Source organism: Mya arenaria, chromosome 10 (genome assembly GCF_026914265.1).
Source record: "Mya arenaria isolate MELC-2E11 chromosome 10, ASM2691426v1".
NCBI classification, from domain to species: domain Eukaryota; kingdom Metazoa; phylum Mollusca; class Bivalvia; order Myida; family Myidae; genus Mya; species Mya arenaria.
The window spans coordinates 32,847,409-32,867,970 of record NC_069131.1 but is presented as its reverse complement, the minus strand read 5'-3'; the positions used below and the strand labels follow the sequence as shown (position 1 = coordinate 32,867,970).

Here is a 20,562-nt window from a genome sequence, read left to right as displayed (position 1 = left end):
GATATTGGCCGAGTTTGGTTGATATTGAGCGAGTTCTGGCATATATTGTCTTCAATTGTCTGGTATTGGTACCGAATGTCCGTCCCCGTATCGCGTCAAATATCTAATAGTTAATTAATAATAGTGCATATTTATCGCAGTGTATTTAAATCATTTTCATGTCTATTACATTAAGTATTGATTGCCATAACTTACTTACTTTTGCATGATTGACATAATACCAACATTTAATAATTTGCGAATCAACCTGATTATTTTAATAGGGGAAAACATCGAAATGATCTAATTATAGTGCGTTGATTTCATACTATTTTGATCAAATTATCATGAGGGGTATTTTTGGGGTCTAGGTCTTTTTGTTTTCAAAACATCTATAGAGAACCTTGCAGTTAATAATGCCCATGTTGATGCTGATATTTTGTTCAGTTTGCAACAGAACGGGAATATAAGTTTGCAAATATCGGACTGTAGATCGTCAATTGTCAAAGTCATGGTAAAAAATCTTATGAAAATTTTGACCACAAAATAATGCAAGATCAAATTAAATGATGATATGGCCACTATCAACTATAATGTATTAAAGACAATATATCAATGCACAGGACGATTTAGATCATAGGCAGTAGTCTTTTGAAAATCAGCTCTCAGAGGCTATGATATTTAACAAAAAAACCTGTTCAACATGTCTTTTTTAAAAAAACCTCAAACATTAGATAGTTGAAATGGCTGGAATATAGATATAAACACAGATTAAAAAAAAAAAAAAAAAAAAAAAAAAAAACACATCAAGGATGATTCTCCAATAGTTAAAATGATTATATTAAAATGGAAGATTATAATCGGATGCCAATTTGTACTGTTTATTTTCAGACAACATTCCTACCGACGATGCCGCAAGATGAAATTGAAGATGTGAAAAAGGCCATTCAAGGGTTTGGCGAAAATGCTAAAATATACCGTGCGTACACATATGTTATTTATTATACATTCAAGCAAATAATCTGTTAAAATAACTTCAGCGAGGTTAGAGCCAAGCAACATTGACGTCATTCACCTAAACGATATTTCATATTTTCGAAAAGTAAATATGTATACCCCTTAAAGAGTTACATTTACTTTATATGGACGTTTGGGTCCAAGAAAGGTTTAGTTGGTGTTGTTTTTAAACCTTGATGTTTCCATTATTTCGCATTCAATATTTGAGATGCCTATTAAAACACTTATTCAACCCAGTGCCTTGTTGTAGTACAGGTGCATTGTCACTTTAGTACCTTTCTAACTATAATTTAATTGTTTACAGTTAATAATCACCTCTTTTAAAACGGTTTAGTGCAGCAGTTTTCTCACATTTTAATTTTCTTTAGATCGACGAAATCATACAAATAACATCGTATGGAAATTTGTTAGGTCAGTTACTTGTCCGATTATCATCTCACCTGGTCATACGTGCTCATGGTGTGCTATTGTGGCCGTCGGGCTCTGTCCTTAACCTTTTTTCAGTATGCACCGCATACTCACATTGTCGGAATTCGAATGATGACAGTTATTACCAAAAAATGACCTGTTTTTTTAGCGCTTCAAAAGCAAAAAGCAATTAAACATCGTCCACATCCTTCTCTAAACATAAACTTTTTGGCGTTAGAACATAAATGAGCACCAGAAAATGTAGTGAAAGGAAAACAACTATAATGTGTTTTGGTCATAAACCAAAATCATTAACCGATGATGCACTTTAGGTAGGTCGAACATATCCATCCAAAGTCTGTACTCGAGATGATCACGGGTCGATAGTAAAAGCCCTTCCCCGCAACACAAGTGGCTCATTGGACAATTTAGTGTATGAACAGCTCAATTTTTGTTAGACCATTGTTTATCGATGCATTCTTCGGACTATTGACAAGTGACTACTTCCAAATGAGCTTGCCTTGGTATGAATGTAGGGAAAGAGAAAGAGCTACTCCTATCCCAAAAGTGACCGGGCTAGTTCTCGACGCCTAGTGGCTAAATCGTGTTTCGATACTTAATGACCATACAATAATGACACGCCTTTCGAATTATCTTCCGTCAAGTCCAAAAGCATGCAACATATAATTAAAAAGGGTAAAATGTTCCAAATGGTCTTGTTTATTATTTAAGAGGTGTAAATTGCAAATCTCTTTCTGAATTCTACAGCGTTGCAGTGAATGATAACTAATAAACGCCACATTTGAAAATGTATCCAGGAGTTTATTTAACAACAACGTGTATGAGCCCCTCCCGATACACCCGGAACGTCACTAAGGGCCGTAATCATGCACTTCATATAGGGGAATCAGCGCCGCGACAAAGGCGGACAATGCTGTGCTTCTTTCCCTTCCACTGAACACATGACACTCAAATGACAATTAGCTACAACCCCGTTTAGAGTGTCTCAATTATAGACCACCAATAATGATATACGTTGACTCTGAAGTGACGTTACCCACTAATGGCACTTTATCGAGGCATACATACATGGTATTTGAAGTCAAACAGTGTATTCGAGGGACATTCCACTCCCTATGCAGTGCTGTCCTGTGTTTAAATGGTCGAAATCCTTTACCGCAGCTTCTCAATGTTTACTTGACGTTTGCCTTTCCATCAACATTCTAAGGTTACGAATAGGGGTAGCCAAACTCCAATGTTGACAGCGACCATATGGCAATGCTCTGTTTGCCTGAAATTCGCACGGTTAATGATGCACGTTACCAGATCCAACATGGATTCAGGACTCCTTGGTGTACGACTCAAGTTTTACATTGTCGTTTACCAGAACAAGTGCATAATAACAATTCTCCTACATCTGTCATTTCTGAATGATCTCCACCTTTAGGAGTAAGGAAGATGCTTCCCTGAATCATATCCCAACATAAACTAAAGGAAATTAAACGTTCTTCAAATATAGAAAATAAGTAAAGTGCGCAAGAACTTAAATCTATGTTTCTATATTTAATCCTACCTTCCATATTTGCTGAATTATGTCATCACTACCATAATAGGTATGGACTGGTACACGTAACACTATTTTCCGGAAAATAAACGACTTGTTAGATTTAAATGAAATAACAAAGGGCATTATGCAGAAGTGCAGTGCGCTAGAACCATAATCCTGTTTAGCACGCTGGCTTTTTAAATATGCTTTTTTAAATGTGCATTTATTCAGTTTATTCATACGATACAGAACAGAAATAAGTCCTACATACATATATGCATACATATCGTGAATTACAACCGTAACCCATGGTATTTTAACATCATTTCTGCTTTTTTATATTCATACTCAATTAATAATGGTTAAAGTGGTGATTTTTTTTTAAATCTGCTGTAAAGTTTATATACTGCAGTGTATCCTTAATTTATTTTAGGTTGTAAAATATTCAAATATATACATGCTAGCACGAATTCTCGTTTACCTATATATGTTGCTGCTATATGTTTGTTTTCATTTTTTGAAATTTATTGTGAAATGTGCCAATCTATGTGCATATTTTAAGTTGTTTCAACCTATTAAAACTAAACCTGTAACCATTCAACTTCTAAGGAAATATTTAAATTACAATTGCTGCCGTTTCATGTGCGTCCCGGGAGCATCCATCGATTTAAGCGATATACACGTTTCATTTGTTAATATTTGAAATATTAAAAAGTACATTAACTTTAACTAGTATTGTTTCGCAATCTTTCTTCTGTACCGCATGCATAATCACTATTTCGGTATGCATTAGCCTTTAATTACGAATAAGAATTTTTAGAATTAACGTTCTATGAACATCTATGCTAGAACACATATGGTTTACACTTTTAAATCCAACCGCCTCAACGAAAAATACCTTGTATAATCTTTGTTATTTGGATCGAGGTCATCTGTACTCTACACAACATCAGTAATGGCGTTACGTGGCGTATAAAAGAGATTCATTTAAATACATGCCTTATCTTTAACAGAATTCGTCAAACACTGGCGTGAGACAGAATGTTTCAAAGCGGTACCTGGGATAATCATTTCATTTTTATGTCACTACGCTTTAAGTTTCAACCCACTTGTTTTTTCTTATTATGAAGTGTAAGTGTAGGTTTTTTCTGTGTATGTATCCTTTTCTGCTTTAACATTTTTACTTAAGTTACAAGTGTAATCGTTTATAACAGCTGTCTTGAAAAGAGATGAAGATGAACTCGGGCTCATGAATCTCCGAATTTATATGAATATTGCAGACGACTAGTGAATATTAACATTAGTCATCTTTTGATGTTTTTCCTTTTAATATTTTTTCATAAGTAATCTTTCGTATATAACAAACAAAACAACTTCCTAAATATATCCTTGTTTACAGATAATGAAACTCGAGTTTTAGGTCTTTCTATTATTTAAAAACATTTCGTTTTAACTTTCACATTGTTGTAGGATGTCCAAATGGTCACCCGTATGTGATTGGAAATGTAAGTACCCTATGTATAATCACAGCCAAAATATTCTATGTGTTTGCAATTAAAGTCATGTATTGACGTTTTAGCAGATTATGTGAAATGACATAATTTATCCATATGTACAAATGCTTGAAATAAGTTTTGTAGGTTTTTGTGTTACAAAGCAGTCGATGAAATCGTAACGTTTAATTGTGGAGGACCTGTAAATCATGATATATAACCAGTTTGAGGTTGACTACTACCTTATCACGAACCCTCTATATATACTAAAACTTACTTATAAACAATCGTTATTCATCAGTGTGGTGGCGCCATTACGGCTGCTAAGTGTACGGGGTGCGGAGCTCAAATCGGTGGTCAGGATTATGTACCACATGCTGGAAATGTTGTGGATGAGATGTAAGTATTTTTAATATGTGTATTATACATCATACAAAGCAAAAATAGCAGTGAGAACTAATAGAGAAGTATCTTAATGATGTTATCGTGTTTCTGGTCGGTATTCATTGCATAACGAAATATTCGTTCCGTTTTTCGTACGTGGTATTAAAGTATGAGGTAGCGTACTTTTCATGTTTATTTCTTCTCTAGTATATGTTTCGTTGGTCATTAAAAAATAAATGATAGAAAGCTCTCGACGATTTTTTCGAACTTTATTTTGCACAAATAACAATACGATATAAGTGATTTTTTCACAACAAAAATATATATATATATGCATACGGTTTGCGTTTATTTTTGTTTTTATTCATTTTGAAATAGGAAAGACCAAACAAAACCGGGTCACGTCATTGGAGCAGCAGAAAATAGGGGACCACCTATCCCAGAGAGAAATCTGACTGCGACAGCCTTTTCGATCACTAGGCTATTTCTTCATATGGCTCTTTTAGGAGGAGCAGGTCGAAACAATGAGGTAATTGATCTCATTGAAAACACATCTAACCGTGTACCATTACATTTATGCAATTTCAGTTACCCAACCTTATTTCCTTTATCGATTTCGATAGTCTTCTGCTGATTGTTTTTTATTGTTGATTGGCATAATCAAAAGCCGGATTAGCCTTTGGCATTGCAGAACCGACCATTTTAATAAAGTAATTGTTATGCAGAGGTTTTGTGCCTGCTATAAATGTGTTATTGTTGTAGACGATATGCAGTCTCATTAAGCCTGTGATCGACCCAACGGCTGTCGAGGACTTTCTTTGGAAGCACATTCAGAAAGATATTGAGGACCTACGGCAAACTACAAGGCTAAGTTTCGATGATGCAGTGCTATTGATGCATTCAGTGATCAGTTCAATGATAGACAAATCACAAAGCGGTATGTCATTTTATATTTTGTGTTATTTTCGTTTGCTTTTCTTTTCAAACACTATACACAAGATGCATTTAATTGGTTATTTTTGTTTTTGTTAAACATCTACCTATCCGATCGATATTGCTTCATATGAATTTAGTAAAGACATATATCCGTAAAGGAATATATTTGAAACATCTTATTTTTTTTTGAGCCGTATTGCTCATAGTTACTTAGTATAATAGTTACCATGTCAGCATATCTACATATGGCATATATCCATATATATGCTTAAGGTATACCATTAAAATATCTAATTTTGTTTTATTTTAAACACAGTTTTTGAACATGAACCATATATTAATTGTTGTATACATCCAATGCTACATAAATAGGAGCTCTGACAAAATTATAATTATAGTAAGTACTTATGATGATTTTTAAATCCCTTTACGCGGGTTAACAAAAGACTACGAAGACTTTATAATAACAGAGGTATGCACATCATCATTCAATATGGTTGATAAAAACGAATTTTAATTTAAAAAAAAAAAACAATCATACCGGAATATCCTGAGTACCGAGTCGATGTTCCTTACCTCGAGTTGAAACGTTAAGGTCATTTGACTTCCAAGGCGGTATCGAAAAACCCTGATAAACATACCTAGTTTTTACATAGTATATTATGCACTGTGCTGTTTGTGGAGTTTTGTGCTGTTGTTCCATGTTTCTTGTTTGTGATTTTTTGTTATTGTGTTCTATGTCTTTCGCGTTTACTCTGTGCCATTAAACGGGGTTTATGTTTAAACTTTTGGCTACTGAGCTTGTTTCTGTAGTATTTCACATAAGCATTCCATGATTGAACCTATTTTATATGATCACAAGCACATTCAATTTTTGTTTTCAAATATGGAACTGGCACAAACATCTTACAATAACAATTTATCATTTTTCATATTCCTGGCCAATTATAAATGCTTGGCAGTTTGACATATTATGCAAATTCCTCTATAAGATTGAATTTCAATTTGAAAGTCATGCAATATATCTTCAAAACACTGTTATTTTGATTGTGATCTGACTACTACATTTTTTGTTTAATTTACTAAAGTTTATATTTTTTTTGTAAAATAAGATCACTGTTAAGAATCACGTCAAACATCATTTTTATGATTGTCATATGCAACAATACCTAGTGCAGATTGCTAACTATACCGTTACAAATATCCATTAATAATCCATTATCGCAAGTTGAATTTTTATCACAAACATTCGCAAATCTTTAAGCACACGGTGTAAAGTGTGGTCTGTTTTTTCAACTTGAACAAATGTCTTAATGTAAAGCATTGGGAATTTCAAAAAATCAGAAAGACGCAAAAAGATTTCATAATAAAAGTCCATCTTCCTTTGGTATAACCCTCATAAATATTTATAGTTTATGTTTATGCAAAAATCTTCTTGTAAGAAATGTATGTTAATAACCCGTTTCATAATTGTTTTTCTATTTGAATTTGTCATCGACGATGCAACATGACAACTGCACTAATTTAAGTTAATATAATTATTACTATGCCCTTTTAAGAACAGGCCGGGTAAATATCTAATGAGCAAATTAAATTACTACCGGTATACGATATACCAATTTCCCCTTATAGACGGCCCATACAAAGCATATTAACTGTAGTATATTCGCGCTATATAGAACTCGTTTTGCAAAAATGAAATATATTATCTCATATGATAAAACAGCATCCGGTATAAGTTTGCAAATCCGGTTTATTTGCATACTTATTTTTTATTATTTATGATCATCTTCAAAAGTGGCGCATAGTAACTTTGCATGGTTAATATGATATACGTTCAGTAAAATAAAAAAAAAAATAGATGTTTTTAGAAGTATGAACATTTTAATTCCAAAACTGATTTCTCCCGTTGGCCACCAATTGAATTTTAGATCCCCCGCAGGGTTTTGGCAAACTCCAATTGGAACAATTTCCATATGAGCCAAAATTGGGGAAATAGTAAATAAGAAAATAATCAAATATTTTTATTATACACAACTGTGTCAGATGTATACTCTTATTATTTGTTTTCTAAAATTTGTTTTAACCAAATGCATATTTCCCTTACAAATCTAAACAATCAAAATTATTTGCTTAATTTCACATTTATTCATCAGCACTTCATGTTGTGCTCGCTTCTGAAACTGTATTTTAATCGATTGAAGGTTAGAGAACAATGAATTTATTTCATTAGATCTCTCGGTCAAAGATAACCCTTGAAAGTGCAAGCACTTATTTTCAACGTGGTACTCTGTTTTTGCCGAAGGACCGCACGCGGAAGAGAGAAGGGTGGGATATAAGGAAGGTCCAAGCTCTTTTCGTAGAGACTCCATGGTTCCTTTAGCATTGTGACGAAAGCGAATAGCCTATAAGATCACTCTCGAGTCCGTTTTATGAGCATCACCTGTACTGTGTTATTTTTAAGAGGTCATGAGAAAGTACCCCTGGTGGGAATGAGCATGTTTCTGTAGCATTTTGCATATATACTGCAGTAAAAACAAAAGATGACGTAGTCATTTGACATTGTACACAAACTTTGCCTTTTCAACCATTGTAGGACAAAACAACCTCCGAAAAAAAAATGCTTCTGCTTGAGTGTCAAAATGTCCACTTAGTCAAAAAAGACATTTGCAAGACAGTACTTTTATAGTTTTCTTTTAAAAACGATGGTTTATTCTATAAATCTTGTGACTAATAATTAAGAAATTCAACCAAACCTTATAGTCCCCATAATTCTGAAGTTCAGTTGAATGAGAATCATTTACTTAGATCAAAAAGCTGTATCATGCTGAAATTTAGCGAATTTATTCATTATTCTTAGTCTACACAACTTGTTTTGTGACTGTACACTTCAAAACCAGCAAAGGCTCCAGAGAAAATTAAGATCCATGAATGAGAAAGGGAAATAAGCTTCAATAATACAACGCAATGTTGATGATTTGAAATACACTGTTAAAGATAAGTTTTAACTGCACGTAACTTTGATATATTAAAGTGTGGTCATTATTAGGTTACTATCACTTAAGAAACCTCTAATAGCCTTATTAATTATAATAACTAATAGTATGTCATTTAAACCTTAAAGTGGGTGAACAATTACAATTATATAAACACTCTCTACAAGTGTTTTTTTCTTTTAATTATATATTGCTTATAGAACTCATTCCTTGAAAAGTTCTTGTCATTGTTTTCATGATCCTTTTGGGAAACAGTGACACAATTCTGTGTATATCATTAACGGGAGGCGGACAAAATTCCCCCCGACAAAATCCCTCCCGCTCATTTTTGTATATGTGTACATATTCAATTTCAACAAATTTACTGGTTCATTTAAAAAGAATATTTAACAACATGAGTAATTTCATAAATATTAAGATTAATGACAGATCATATGACCCGTTTGTTGATCAGTTCACAATCAGTCGTTTTTTCCAAATGGGTCCAAAAGTTTATTTCTGCAAAAAGTCGACTCGATCTAATTGAAATTCAAAGTATCTATTTTCAGACCCACGCAAGGTAATATTAAAAATATTAAAAGCGTTATGTCAGGGTAACAGTACGGATTGATATATGTCGTTTATATGGGAATTTAACACGGACAGGGCACGTGGGGTATAATTGTATTTTTTTATCTATCAAACTTATTCAATAAACGCCACCAAAGGCTATTGCTAACTCATTCAGATCTGCTGAATCAAGCTAGAATGTCGTTGGCACATGTTACTTTGTCACAGATGGGTGAAAGTCAGAAGATAGGTGTAATCACTAATGTGTGATGTTTTATTAAATGATATCAGATATGTTTGGAAACAAATGGTGGTTCGTAGGGGAGGGGGATAAAGGGGTTGGGGATTTGGTGATCAAAACAATGCACCGCATACCTGTTCCGTGAACAAAAAACATAAAACATCTGATTATTTAAACTATCATTAAAACATAAGGCGTTTAGACTTACCAAACAGTATTCACAGTAAGTCCACGATGCAAAATTTTATGCTTGTCCATTTCAATCTTTCCTAAAAACAAATTTAACACTAATTATCTCGTCTGTTATGCTGGTCTTCTGAGTAAGTCGTACTTGGTTTGACTGTTAAACCGCTTTTATAAATTGTTTATCTCCTACGCAGTAACCTCCCCTACTGTAGCAAATATGTAAGCCATCACAAAATGTTTCTTAAACTTGTGTTAATGTGATTTAAAAATCTGTTAGTATTTTATCATCGTGTTTTATGTTCTGAACCTCTATTATTTATCTTTGAATCTTTATTACTTTTATCCTCCATACATGAATAGGGACATAATAAGAAAAGTACATATGTATATTAAGTAAACGAAAAAACAACAACATGCAAACAAGAAGCAAAACTAAACAATATTAACAATTTCATTCCTATACTTAAAACATATAATTGTTTTGAGATAATGGCATTCAAGACATGAATTTAAGTTTTATTTAATGCGTGAAGAGCTACAACTTTGCAACAAGTTATAAATATAAATTGTCGCTTGGAACCCAAAATATATACCCGAAATACTACAACAATGGGTGATAATCGACATAAAATAGTTCTTACAAATATAAAACTATAATTCAGTTAGTACGGCAGTTGATCAATATAAATAAGCACACCTTTTAAAGAGTGTACACGAAGATTAGAGTCAATGCTAAGGCTCCTAAATCCTGACAATAAGTTAATCGAGAAAATGGCTCCTGTTTACTGAATCATTTCAAGTGGGCGATTTCTAAAATAAAGTATGATAGTTTATCTTGTTTTGCTACGAAGTATTAAGTTAATACACATTTGAACAGGACATTCATAAATAACATCACGGACCTATATAGATTCGTGATAACATACATATGTACTCATTTTATGGATAAGGCAGAATATTTAACGAAAAACAATAAACCGTGAGTGATGAAATGTGAATTATAAAAAGAAGCTACTTATGCATAGGTTAAAGGATATAGAACGAAAAGAAAACAAATCTTCATTTAATTGGGAGTGAATAAAAGTTTGGCACAAAGTCAACATAAGTTAATATACCAAGTGACAATTAGAGGGTGTTCTTAAGTTCATTGGATTATCTTAAAGTCATGAAGTGAGCATACCAGGAAGTGGAGGTTTAAAATTTATTGTTTATTAAAGTATGTAATATTTTCGTGCATCTAGGACCATAAGGCTTTAGAAAAGCATCACTTATCGCAAATCTGACGCAGTTGTATACAATGTAACTGTATGTAGTGTCACTGTTTTAGATATCATATTACAACTTACATATTGTTATTAACTTGATTCAAGTGATTGAAATATATAGTCTAAGAACACTCCATCATGTAATTAACAATCAATATTATGTGGATATCCCAACTTAATTTCCCCCCAACTTTATTCTTCCCCAGCAGCTGTGATACTGTGGAAATCTCCAAATTCTGTTATATCCAATTGGTAGATATAATCTACAGAAATTGCCTGAGGAATTCTCTTATAGAGAATTTTCCCCTATTGGAGAACTGTTTTTACAAAATCAAATTTTCTGATTTTTCGTATAAATTTGAATAGTGTTTAATAATCGAGTCCTAATAGCATAAATATAATTAGTATTTTCTCTTCCAGATTGTTTCCCCAATTTCGGATTATATGGAAAATGCTCCAATTGGAGTTTGCCAAAAATCCCACGGGAGAAATCAATTATGGAATTAAATTTTTCATATTTCTTAAAACATTTCTTTTTTTTTATATTTTACTAAAAATATTTTATATTACCGTGCAAACAAACTGTTCGCCTCTTTTGAAAATGAGATTTTATATTAAAAAAACGGATTTGCAAACTTATGCTGTTATATCCAGTATCTTCTCTTCTTACTTTCAGAATCGGGAGCTTTTGGTCCAAACAAAGCATTACTTACTGACAAAAAGGACAGGCAGGAATGGGAAATAATTTTTACCAGTGTTGTCTTGGATGAAAACTTGACGGTTTCTGGTTTTATAAATATACATTTCGTGTTCTTGTATGCTTAATATTCTCATACTGTGAATGTTTAGCTGCATCAACATTTAAAAACATCAGCACTTGTTAATAATCCTTCTTTTAAAGTATGTTGTGTAAGGCGCTATGTTATACTTATTTACGTTGGCATATTAATTGAAAGGTACTTATGACTGAAATTATGCTACCAATTAAGGCATTTTGTCGAATCGTTATGATGATTTCTTCAGAGAGCCAACGAAATCCTTGAGGGATTAAACAAAGAGCTTGCAGCTGATGGTATTGTTTTTAGTATTTCGTAATTTGTTTTTTCTGACATTTATGTGTTCTTTCACCTTCGGTGATATGGATTGAAATAAACATTTTTGACTTAGTATGTAAGAATGTTTCATATAATGTTAATGGTGGTAGATAAATTGCCACTTTTTAAATGCAACATATATTGCAGAGTATTATATCAAGCATATAACTTTGTCTAAAAACATACCTATCAAATGTGATTATTTCTTGGATCGTAATCACACACACACCTGATTCTTGCAGACCCATTCCACTGCATCATTCACGACATTGATAGGACGAAGGGAACGGACGACCCGACTAAAATTGCTGAAATATCGAAGACGTGGCGTTACAGAACTCCTGTTTCGATGGAACATCTTCAACAAGAGCTAGAAAAGAAGAGGATTGCAGACAAATCGTCTTTTACGGTTTTGAGCATTTTTCTTAAAGAGGTTGGTTTTACGTTTTTTTCTTTTTTGATGATGACATACATGCATGGGCTTATGACTTGGATTGTACATAGATATGTGCATATGTCAAAATGATGAATACGATAATATCATATCATACATGCATGTAAATTATTTTGAATAATAACACTATCCTCATTACAGGACCATGTACTGCAAGCCGTTCGGTTTGTACCAGCCATACTGAAATTACATCGAGTTCTTCTACAAAAGTATCACATGAGACTCGACAGAGCGGCAGCGAAACGACGTACATTACAAAGCATGAAATCAGGTGTTTTTTTGTATTTTTGTTTAGTTACGCGTGTAACAGCATCGTTATTATTTAGCTACTAGGGTTTGGGTATTTTTGGCAAACAAGTAACAGTGGTAGGATATAAGATTAACGTATCGTGTTACGTATTGCATTATATTGTTTGAAAGTAAGCATATATAACGCAGGTTAATCAATGTCGTGAACCCGGTTGTATCATCATTATATCACATTTTGTTAAAAATACGTGTTTATAATTCTGTACATATGATACATAATAACGATAAAATTACGACAATTACTAATCAGGTACTATAAACAAACTGTTTATTTTGTTCATTATAATACATATGCCAATAAATATTCCTATTTTAGCTGTTGAAATACATCAAAAATTGTATGCAAACGACATAAACAGAGAATAAAATCTCGATATTATTGCTCCTGTGTATCGATCCATATCACTTATGTTCTCTATCACAATATATGGGTTTATCGATTATATCGCACATCCCTCTAAGCTTGTTCATATTAACAATATGTTGTTTAATATACACTTATGGTATTATAAGTTATCAAATATGATGTGATATTCACCAATGGAATCAATATTGAGCTATCCGTCTGTTGAATCTACATATAATTATATGACTGACAGGTCATTGAACGTTTTATTTTGCGTTTTGACTTAATGTTTGTGAAATAAATAATTCAGAATTAAAAAACATCTCAAAAATCGAAACCGAAACTCCATTCTTCACAAAAATATAATTAGAATTTTCTCAAAATCTTGACAGTTTTGTTTTGCATAAAGTCAAAAACAAATACTCTGAATAGTGTCTTAAATCAGACCTATCTCTCTATCCTCCTATGCATATAACAAAATGTAAAGCTTTAAAACGATTGTCAAAAAACCCAAACCTTATTCATGGTAAAGTTATTATTTAGAAGCAACAGTTGTGAAAAATTTAGATCAAAAATAAGAAATACAAAAAAATTCTTTCGTCATGTCAAAGTGAAATTTTGTTGAAAAATAGGTTCTGATTTTGACCATATGTATTTCTCTGGTGTTGTTGGCAAAAGACCAACAACAATACTGACATATTACAGTGACCATGCATGGGTCTCATGTGGTGTTTCTGGGGGCATTCGTCACATACTGTGAAAGCTTTTGTAATATTTATTATGGTAGCGTTTTAAGTTTCAACAATTAGAAAGACTGCTAAACACTAGAATCTAATAACTTGCTAACTATTTATTATCTCCACTAATTTAATCGAATTAATTATAAATTCAAACTAACCGTTTCCTGAAACCAATCTCCATATCGTATTTCAATAAACAAAAACATATAAGGTTCGCATTGGATGGCGTGTGTTGAATTAAATTAATCATGAGTGACATGGTGTCTCTCATAGATTACAATTTTGTCTCGATATCAGTTTATATTTAAGTTAATGTTAAAATTAATAATATGCATGTTATTACTTTTGATGAGGCACTATTTTGTTTTATCAAATCTGGATTTATATATGGAATGCCAAATTTTTCTACAGATATGAAAATTTTAAGGCTTTGCATGATTCGAATTACACTATATTTTTGACGTTATATCATTTTCATGTTTTTAACATTACAATAGACTATATAATGTTCACAATATATATATATATATATTTATTTTAAATTCAGTTATTGTATAATGTATTTTAAAGGCTTGTTCAGAATTCCAAACCGAACCTCGTGAACCCGTTATATAGAAATTTAAAAGGACCACTTTCTCCAAATCACAAGAAAGTCAAGTGCGGTGTCATAGAAACACTGTACAATAGAAATATTACTTTTTAAACTATTGCCAAATATACAATTGCTGTTCGGAAAGTGAATCTTGGACCGTACATATTTGGTAATAAGTAGTATAAGCAAATCGGTAATTATTTCTGTATGGACAACATACACTGCTTGAAACTCAAATTCCTTTTATCACGTTGCGTTCAATTCAAAGTTATGTTCATCATAATTATTAAAAACGTTCATCAACTAGCAATCAATCAATATATTGCAGACAAGGTAGCTGGGCCAGATACCGAACAACTTCTAAAAGATTTTGCTGACGCATGGGAGATTACAAGGCACTACCTACAAAAGCACTGTACGTTGAATCGTGTTTGACTTTTATTTAGTTAAAAAAATCAGTTTTCTATCAATGCAATTATAGATATGATAATCTCCGCCGATTGGGGAAATGCACACTGGGTAGGGCGATCTAAATTTGTATTGTTCAGCTGCACACCTGAATGTGACGTTCAGCGATATATTGTGCCACTGTTCACCATTTTCAATTATATTTCAATATACATATTACAGTGTGTAACACAGAAGACCAAGGACAAGTTGTCGCTCAATTGGCTTTATGTGCTAAGCCAATTACAGATGACACGCCCTTGTCATTATTCCTTCCGGAAACAAAAGGTCAGGGACTTTGCTCCTATGCGCTCCTCGATTTTTTGTTACGGAGTCAAAATGCATTTCTAGATGATTGTGGAATTGGGAAAAGGTATCGAGGGTTGTATCTTGTTTACTTGATATTTGTCGGGTTTTGCGTAAACGCGGTGCCTTAACACGAAAAATAGACTGATATATTGGAGCCATTTGTTAATAATCATGATCATGTAAAATAGTGATTAAGTGTTGACTTGTCCAACATAATTTGATCATTATATATTGTTAGGGTTTAATCGCTGTCAAGATGTCGGTTCGATGTTAAATTATTGTTTTGCTTCAATAGTTTAGGTAAACCAATGCCTTGCAAAGATTCCATCACTGTCCGTTGCAGTTTCGCAAACGTCAGTTTATGTTGGATTTAATAAAGATTTTTTATAGAAATATCTTGTTTTGAAATTTATCTAATTTAATGTGTTTTTAGGGAAAGCGTAAAACCAACTGGTTTAACAACTGCACATTTGATCAGCTATGACCATGAAAATGATATTTTACCTCTGATTCTTGCCAATTGTCAAAGCACATTCAAAGTCGGACAGGAAAACAAAATTGAATACGACTTCGAAAGCTTAGAAAGGCAGCTTGTTGATCAGTATCTGATATCGAAGTCCAAGGTCAAATTTGAGCCATACTTGAAGGTAAGGCGAATACAATTGTCGTGATTTGTCGTACAAAACACTCTAAATTAAGATTTGACTGTTACTGATCACTAAAGATCAATGCGATTAACATCAACTAAAATTGATATGTTTGTTATTTATTTTAGATACATGTACTTATAGTGTCTATTCTACCTTTGGTGGCCATGTTAAGATAACTCTACCGATTTAATCTTGTCTGAAGGATAATCGACAAATTTGTTGTATGTATAAGTTGATAGCTTACACTATGGAAACACTCAGAGGTAAACAACATTTAAATGCATGTGAAAATGCATGTAGTATACGTGCGGAGTAAAACGCCTGTGAATGAATTAAAATGTGATGTCAATGATTCTGACAAGACGATAGCACATAATGTTGTTGACGAAGTTTATGAGAGTGGAAAGCTTAGGATAAATTCTACAGTTTATGCACATTACTGTGTAACTCTCACATTTGAGTTTGTGTTTTGGTATCGATTCATTTGTATCAATCTTATATTTCTAAATTAAAAAAAATGAGAAATGTATTCGTTAAATCGAACAGAAGAAGAACTAATTTGGCGTTGAATCTCGTTCATTTTTTTAAATTATTTATTCTACAATTTGGGAAATAGACATTTCTAGAGATTACTTTTGAACAGTTTACTCATTTACATTTGTCAACTTTTATCTTGATATGACATTTCTATAAAAACTTTTGCTTTTGGACGTTGACGCGATATTGTGTTTATGTTGTAGTGAATTAGCGTATTAATAGTTCTTATTTTTAACAATCTTAATGAATTGAAAATTGGACTAGCTTTAAATAAAGTTTATGTTAAACTACACAAAATGCTTCATATTTATCCCTATACATAATGTTAATTTTGGACTAATCTGTTTGAACAGAACAAAACAACCATGTCGAATTCAACATGTATTTTAATTATATTTTGCAGTGGTCATTGGGGCTTACACTTTATATATTAAGTAAAATGTTTTCTTGTGCCCACTAGCTGAACCAAAACATTTGAAGTTGTATCGACTGTCTTTTTAATAAAGAAGTTCCCATTTGATATCAATGCAAACCAGACATTTATTGCGTTTTACAGTAATGCGTTCATGCCATTATTTCATTTCTAGTTAGGCACATTTATTTAATTTGTATCCGAAAAATATTATAGATCGAGACGATGAAGTATGCCACGGAAGTAACAAGGGCGGACGTGTTCATGGCCTTACAGGATAAAATACCACAAGTAAGTGGGAAGTGGAAGTGAATGGCATTTTTCATACGCATGACTCCAAACCAAATGTATACCTTATTAATAATTATTATTAAGAAATATCTAAATTCACATTTGTCTCCCTGATCAGGTTGACTTAGAAGAGGAACACATGCTTTCTATCAACGATGAATTGCACGATTTACCAGACCTATGTAACTCGATAGACCAACTGACGGTCACGATAAGCTTCCTAAGGACAATGGGTGGTAATCCAGACAACTTTTTGAACGCTTTCATGACCAAGACGCTTCAATTGGAAAAAACTGCATTATGTAGCCAAAAGGTTCATTTACATGCATTATATTATGTTAAACAACTCAACAATTATACAGTCGTGTTGTTACATTTAACTATCACTAAATATAAATAAGGGGCACATGTTATTATTATTAATAATATTATTATTATTATTATTATTATTATTATTATTATTATTATTATTATTATTATTATTATAAACGCAGTTTTCGTTAAACCAATTCCATATCTCAGACTTAAAGAAACTTCTTTTGCGTATTTTGACGGATCACACGTATTAAGTTGACGCATGGATATGCAATATTTTAGGCAAGACAAGTATGCACACTCGGACATGTACGATCTCTGTGGCTGCTCCTTTCTCTTCGGAAGTCGAAGCTAATGGTTGATCGCCATTTTCAACATGAGGTAAGCAATTCTTTTTATGTTCATATGTTGTTTACGTTATGGGTGGTATTCAAGGCGGCCACTTTACAATAGGTAAAAACTTAGTGACCGTTTGTACTGTAAACGTGTGCTATATATACCACACAATCCGAATAGTGTTTGGCTAGATAGTTTTAACGTCAAGTTAAGCTTATATTGAAAAATACCCAAGTATCAAATTTTATTTTTATTTTCTCTGTTACATTGTTAATACAATGAAAACGAAATTAAGTCAATTTCACAATTGATCATGTTTATGTATTTATATTTGTAATGCTGTGACAAATATTTGTTCAACATACAAGGATAAGCATCAAAGGATAAGCAAAGTTTGAGTTTGTATTTCTGTTCATGCTGTAATAAGATAAGTCGCCGTGGCAATAAAGTACAAAATCAGCTCCGCAACATTCAAAAATACATAATCGACGAATGCCATGTCTTACAAGGAACATAGTAAACCTCTCTTGGATGTTAATGTTTATTTACGCAATACTACTTTATATAGGTGGTTTTTGAGCATATCGATGATAAATATCACCAAACTATACCAGAGGACTTGACACATGCGTTCCAGTCCTACGTTAGTGGACTTCCAGAGGACACGCATGCCAAATTTGTGTCGTATCTACATGAGTGTCTCTTACTACACATTGCCACATCAGATGTTCGTGGGGTTGATCCAGAGGATTTTTATGATACATCTGGACAAAGGTACATGCTTTACCGTTATGAGCAATTGTAATTTTTGATTCATTTGTGACTAGGTTGTATGTCAATTTAAAATAGAGCTGAACTACAAGTGATGACTACCTTCACACGCCGCCTGTAGACAGGGTGTTATTATGTGTGCAGCTAGATGTTAAAATTTAAATCATAATTTATTTAACTCATTTAAAAGAACAATGATAACTCAAGATGCTTTAAACTTAATAAAGCAAAATAATACTAGTGATGTATATGCAATGATGTCAGAGTTATCAAAACATCAAGAAAAAATAGCTTCACAAAAAAATATGTCAAAGTCAATAAGTTTTTTTTTTGTTTTACTAAACTGTAAAAAAGATATGTATATTTATAAATAATTTAGGATCGAAATAAGACAGTAGGCCAGAATGTAAAATGTAATGATATAATAGGACTTCAATAAATTTTGGCACTACTGTCAAAATTGTAAAGATGTGGCATACACATAAGTAAAGTAAGTCAGGATTCCAAGCAAATGCCATAAAATGGAAAACTGAAAATTGTTTGCAATCGTCTGGACGTGTACACTTCATTGTCACAATAGGTACCAGTTTCAAAAGTGATAATTCTAAAACAAATCATAATATGTGTCTGTGAAACGACTTTGACCAATCCCCCTGTGGAAAAATCGTTCGAAGAAACTTAATATTGCATTTAGGTACAATTCAATGAAAGGGTGCTTCAACAAATTTTAAATATCTAGGATGATTTCACAAACCTTTTTTGACCAGACCACCTGTCCAACAAACATACATATTTAACACCAATGTACCCACTACTAAATTTGTTTGCTGGGCCGTAAAAATGTTTCAATGTCACGTTGAATAACATTCAAATTTCTGCCTCAAACGTGATTCATTTCATTGCAGTCTCATAGACACGTTGACATACTACAAAGATACTCCAGATGTTTCAGAAGAGGTTTTGCAAAATCTTCCGGAAGGGCTTTTGAACATCCATACAGTTTGCGTTTGGATCAAAGCGTACATTGCACACAATCAAAAACTGTATATTACAAGACGACACGTGCAAAAATTCTGAAAACCAGTAGGATACAATTTCAAATATTGTTATGAATTTGCAAGACGTTTTCACCACGATGATGCTGTATTACCTTTTGTTGTGGTATTGTGCGAATTTTGTTATGGATTTCTAGATTTTGTTCGCATTGGTGACGTTTGATTTGATCTAACTTTGTTAATATTGATTTTAATTTTCCATATCTCTTAATCATGATGATGTTTATTGATTGTATTGTGCGAATATTGCTATGAAATGTACACACTTTTTCACTGATGTTATACTTTCTTGTATTGTGGTATTGTGCGAAAAGTGTTATGAATTTGCCAGACCTTTTCACCATGATGATGCTTAACTAGCTTGTGATGAACCATTTTGCGAGTATTGTTATTGACATTTCCAGATTGTTTTCGCCATGGTAATGTTTGATTTGATTTATTTTTGTTAGCATTGATTTTAATTTATCAAATTATTGTTTAATCATAATAATGTTTTATTGATTGTATTAAGCGATATTGTTATGAAGTTAACATACTTTTTCACTAGAATTATGTTATACTTGCTTGTGTTGTTGTATTGTTCGAATAATGTTATGAATTTTCCAGACGTTTTCATTATGCAGATGTTTCCTTAGCGTGTAGTTTGGTATTTTGTAAATTTTGTTCTTATTTTTCCAGACTTCTTCACTTTGGTTATGTTTTCTTAGCTTGTAGTGTGGTACTGTGCGAATATTGTTATTATTTTTCCAGACTTGTTCAATATGATGATTTTATACTAGCTTGTATTGTGGTATTGTGCAAATAGTGTTATGAATTTTCCAGATATTTCCTCCATGGTGATGTTTCCTTTCATTGTAATGTGGTATTGCGCAAATGTTGTTTATTTTTTCCAGACTTCTTCACT

At 32.5% G+C, this 20,562-nt stretch overlaps 1 protein-coding gene across 1 annotated transcript in view; it reads left to right on the top strand.

Annotated features, from left to right (window-relative positions):
- The window catches only part of LOC128204603 (E3 ubiquitin-protein ligase RNF213-like), a 100,577-nt gene extending 80,897 nt beyond the window's left edge, over nucleotides 1-19,680 (top strand). The window contains exons 58-71 of the mRNA XM_052906007.1: nucleotides 4,745-4,842; nucleotides 5,206-5,356; nucleotides 5,590-5,764; nucleotides 11,677-11,787; nucleotides 12,337-12,527; nucleotides 12,690-12,795; nucleotides 14,864-14,950; nucleotides 15,166-15,355; nucleotides 15,725-15,938; nucleotides 17,107-17,181; nucleotides 17,315-17,494; nucleotides 17,779-17,877; nucleotides 18,401-18,606; nucleotides 19,509-19,680. Coding sequence (XP_052761967.1) covers nucleotides 4,745-4,842; nucleotides 5,206-5,356; nucleotides 5,590-5,764; nucleotides 11,677-11,787; nucleotides 12,337-12,527; nucleotides 12,690-12,795; nucleotides 14,864-14,950; nucleotides 15,166-15,355; nucleotides 15,725-15,938; nucleotides 17,107-17,181; nucleotides 17,315-17,494; nucleotides 17,779-17,877; nucleotides 18,401-18,606; nucleotides 19,509-19,680 — 2,055 coding nt within the window. The remainder of the gene's footprint in view (nucleotides 1-4,744; nucleotides 4,843-5,205; nucleotides 5,357-5,589; nucleotides 5,765-11,676; nucleotides 11,788-12,336; nucleotides 12,528-12,689; nucleotides 12,796-14,863; nucleotides 14,951-15,165; nucleotides 15,356-15,724; nucleotides 15,939-17,106; nucleotides 17,182-17,314; nucleotides 17,495-17,778; nucleotides 17,878-18,400; nucleotides 18,607-19,508) is intronic.
- The last annotated feature ends 882 nt before the right edge of the window (nucleotides 19,681-20,562 follow it).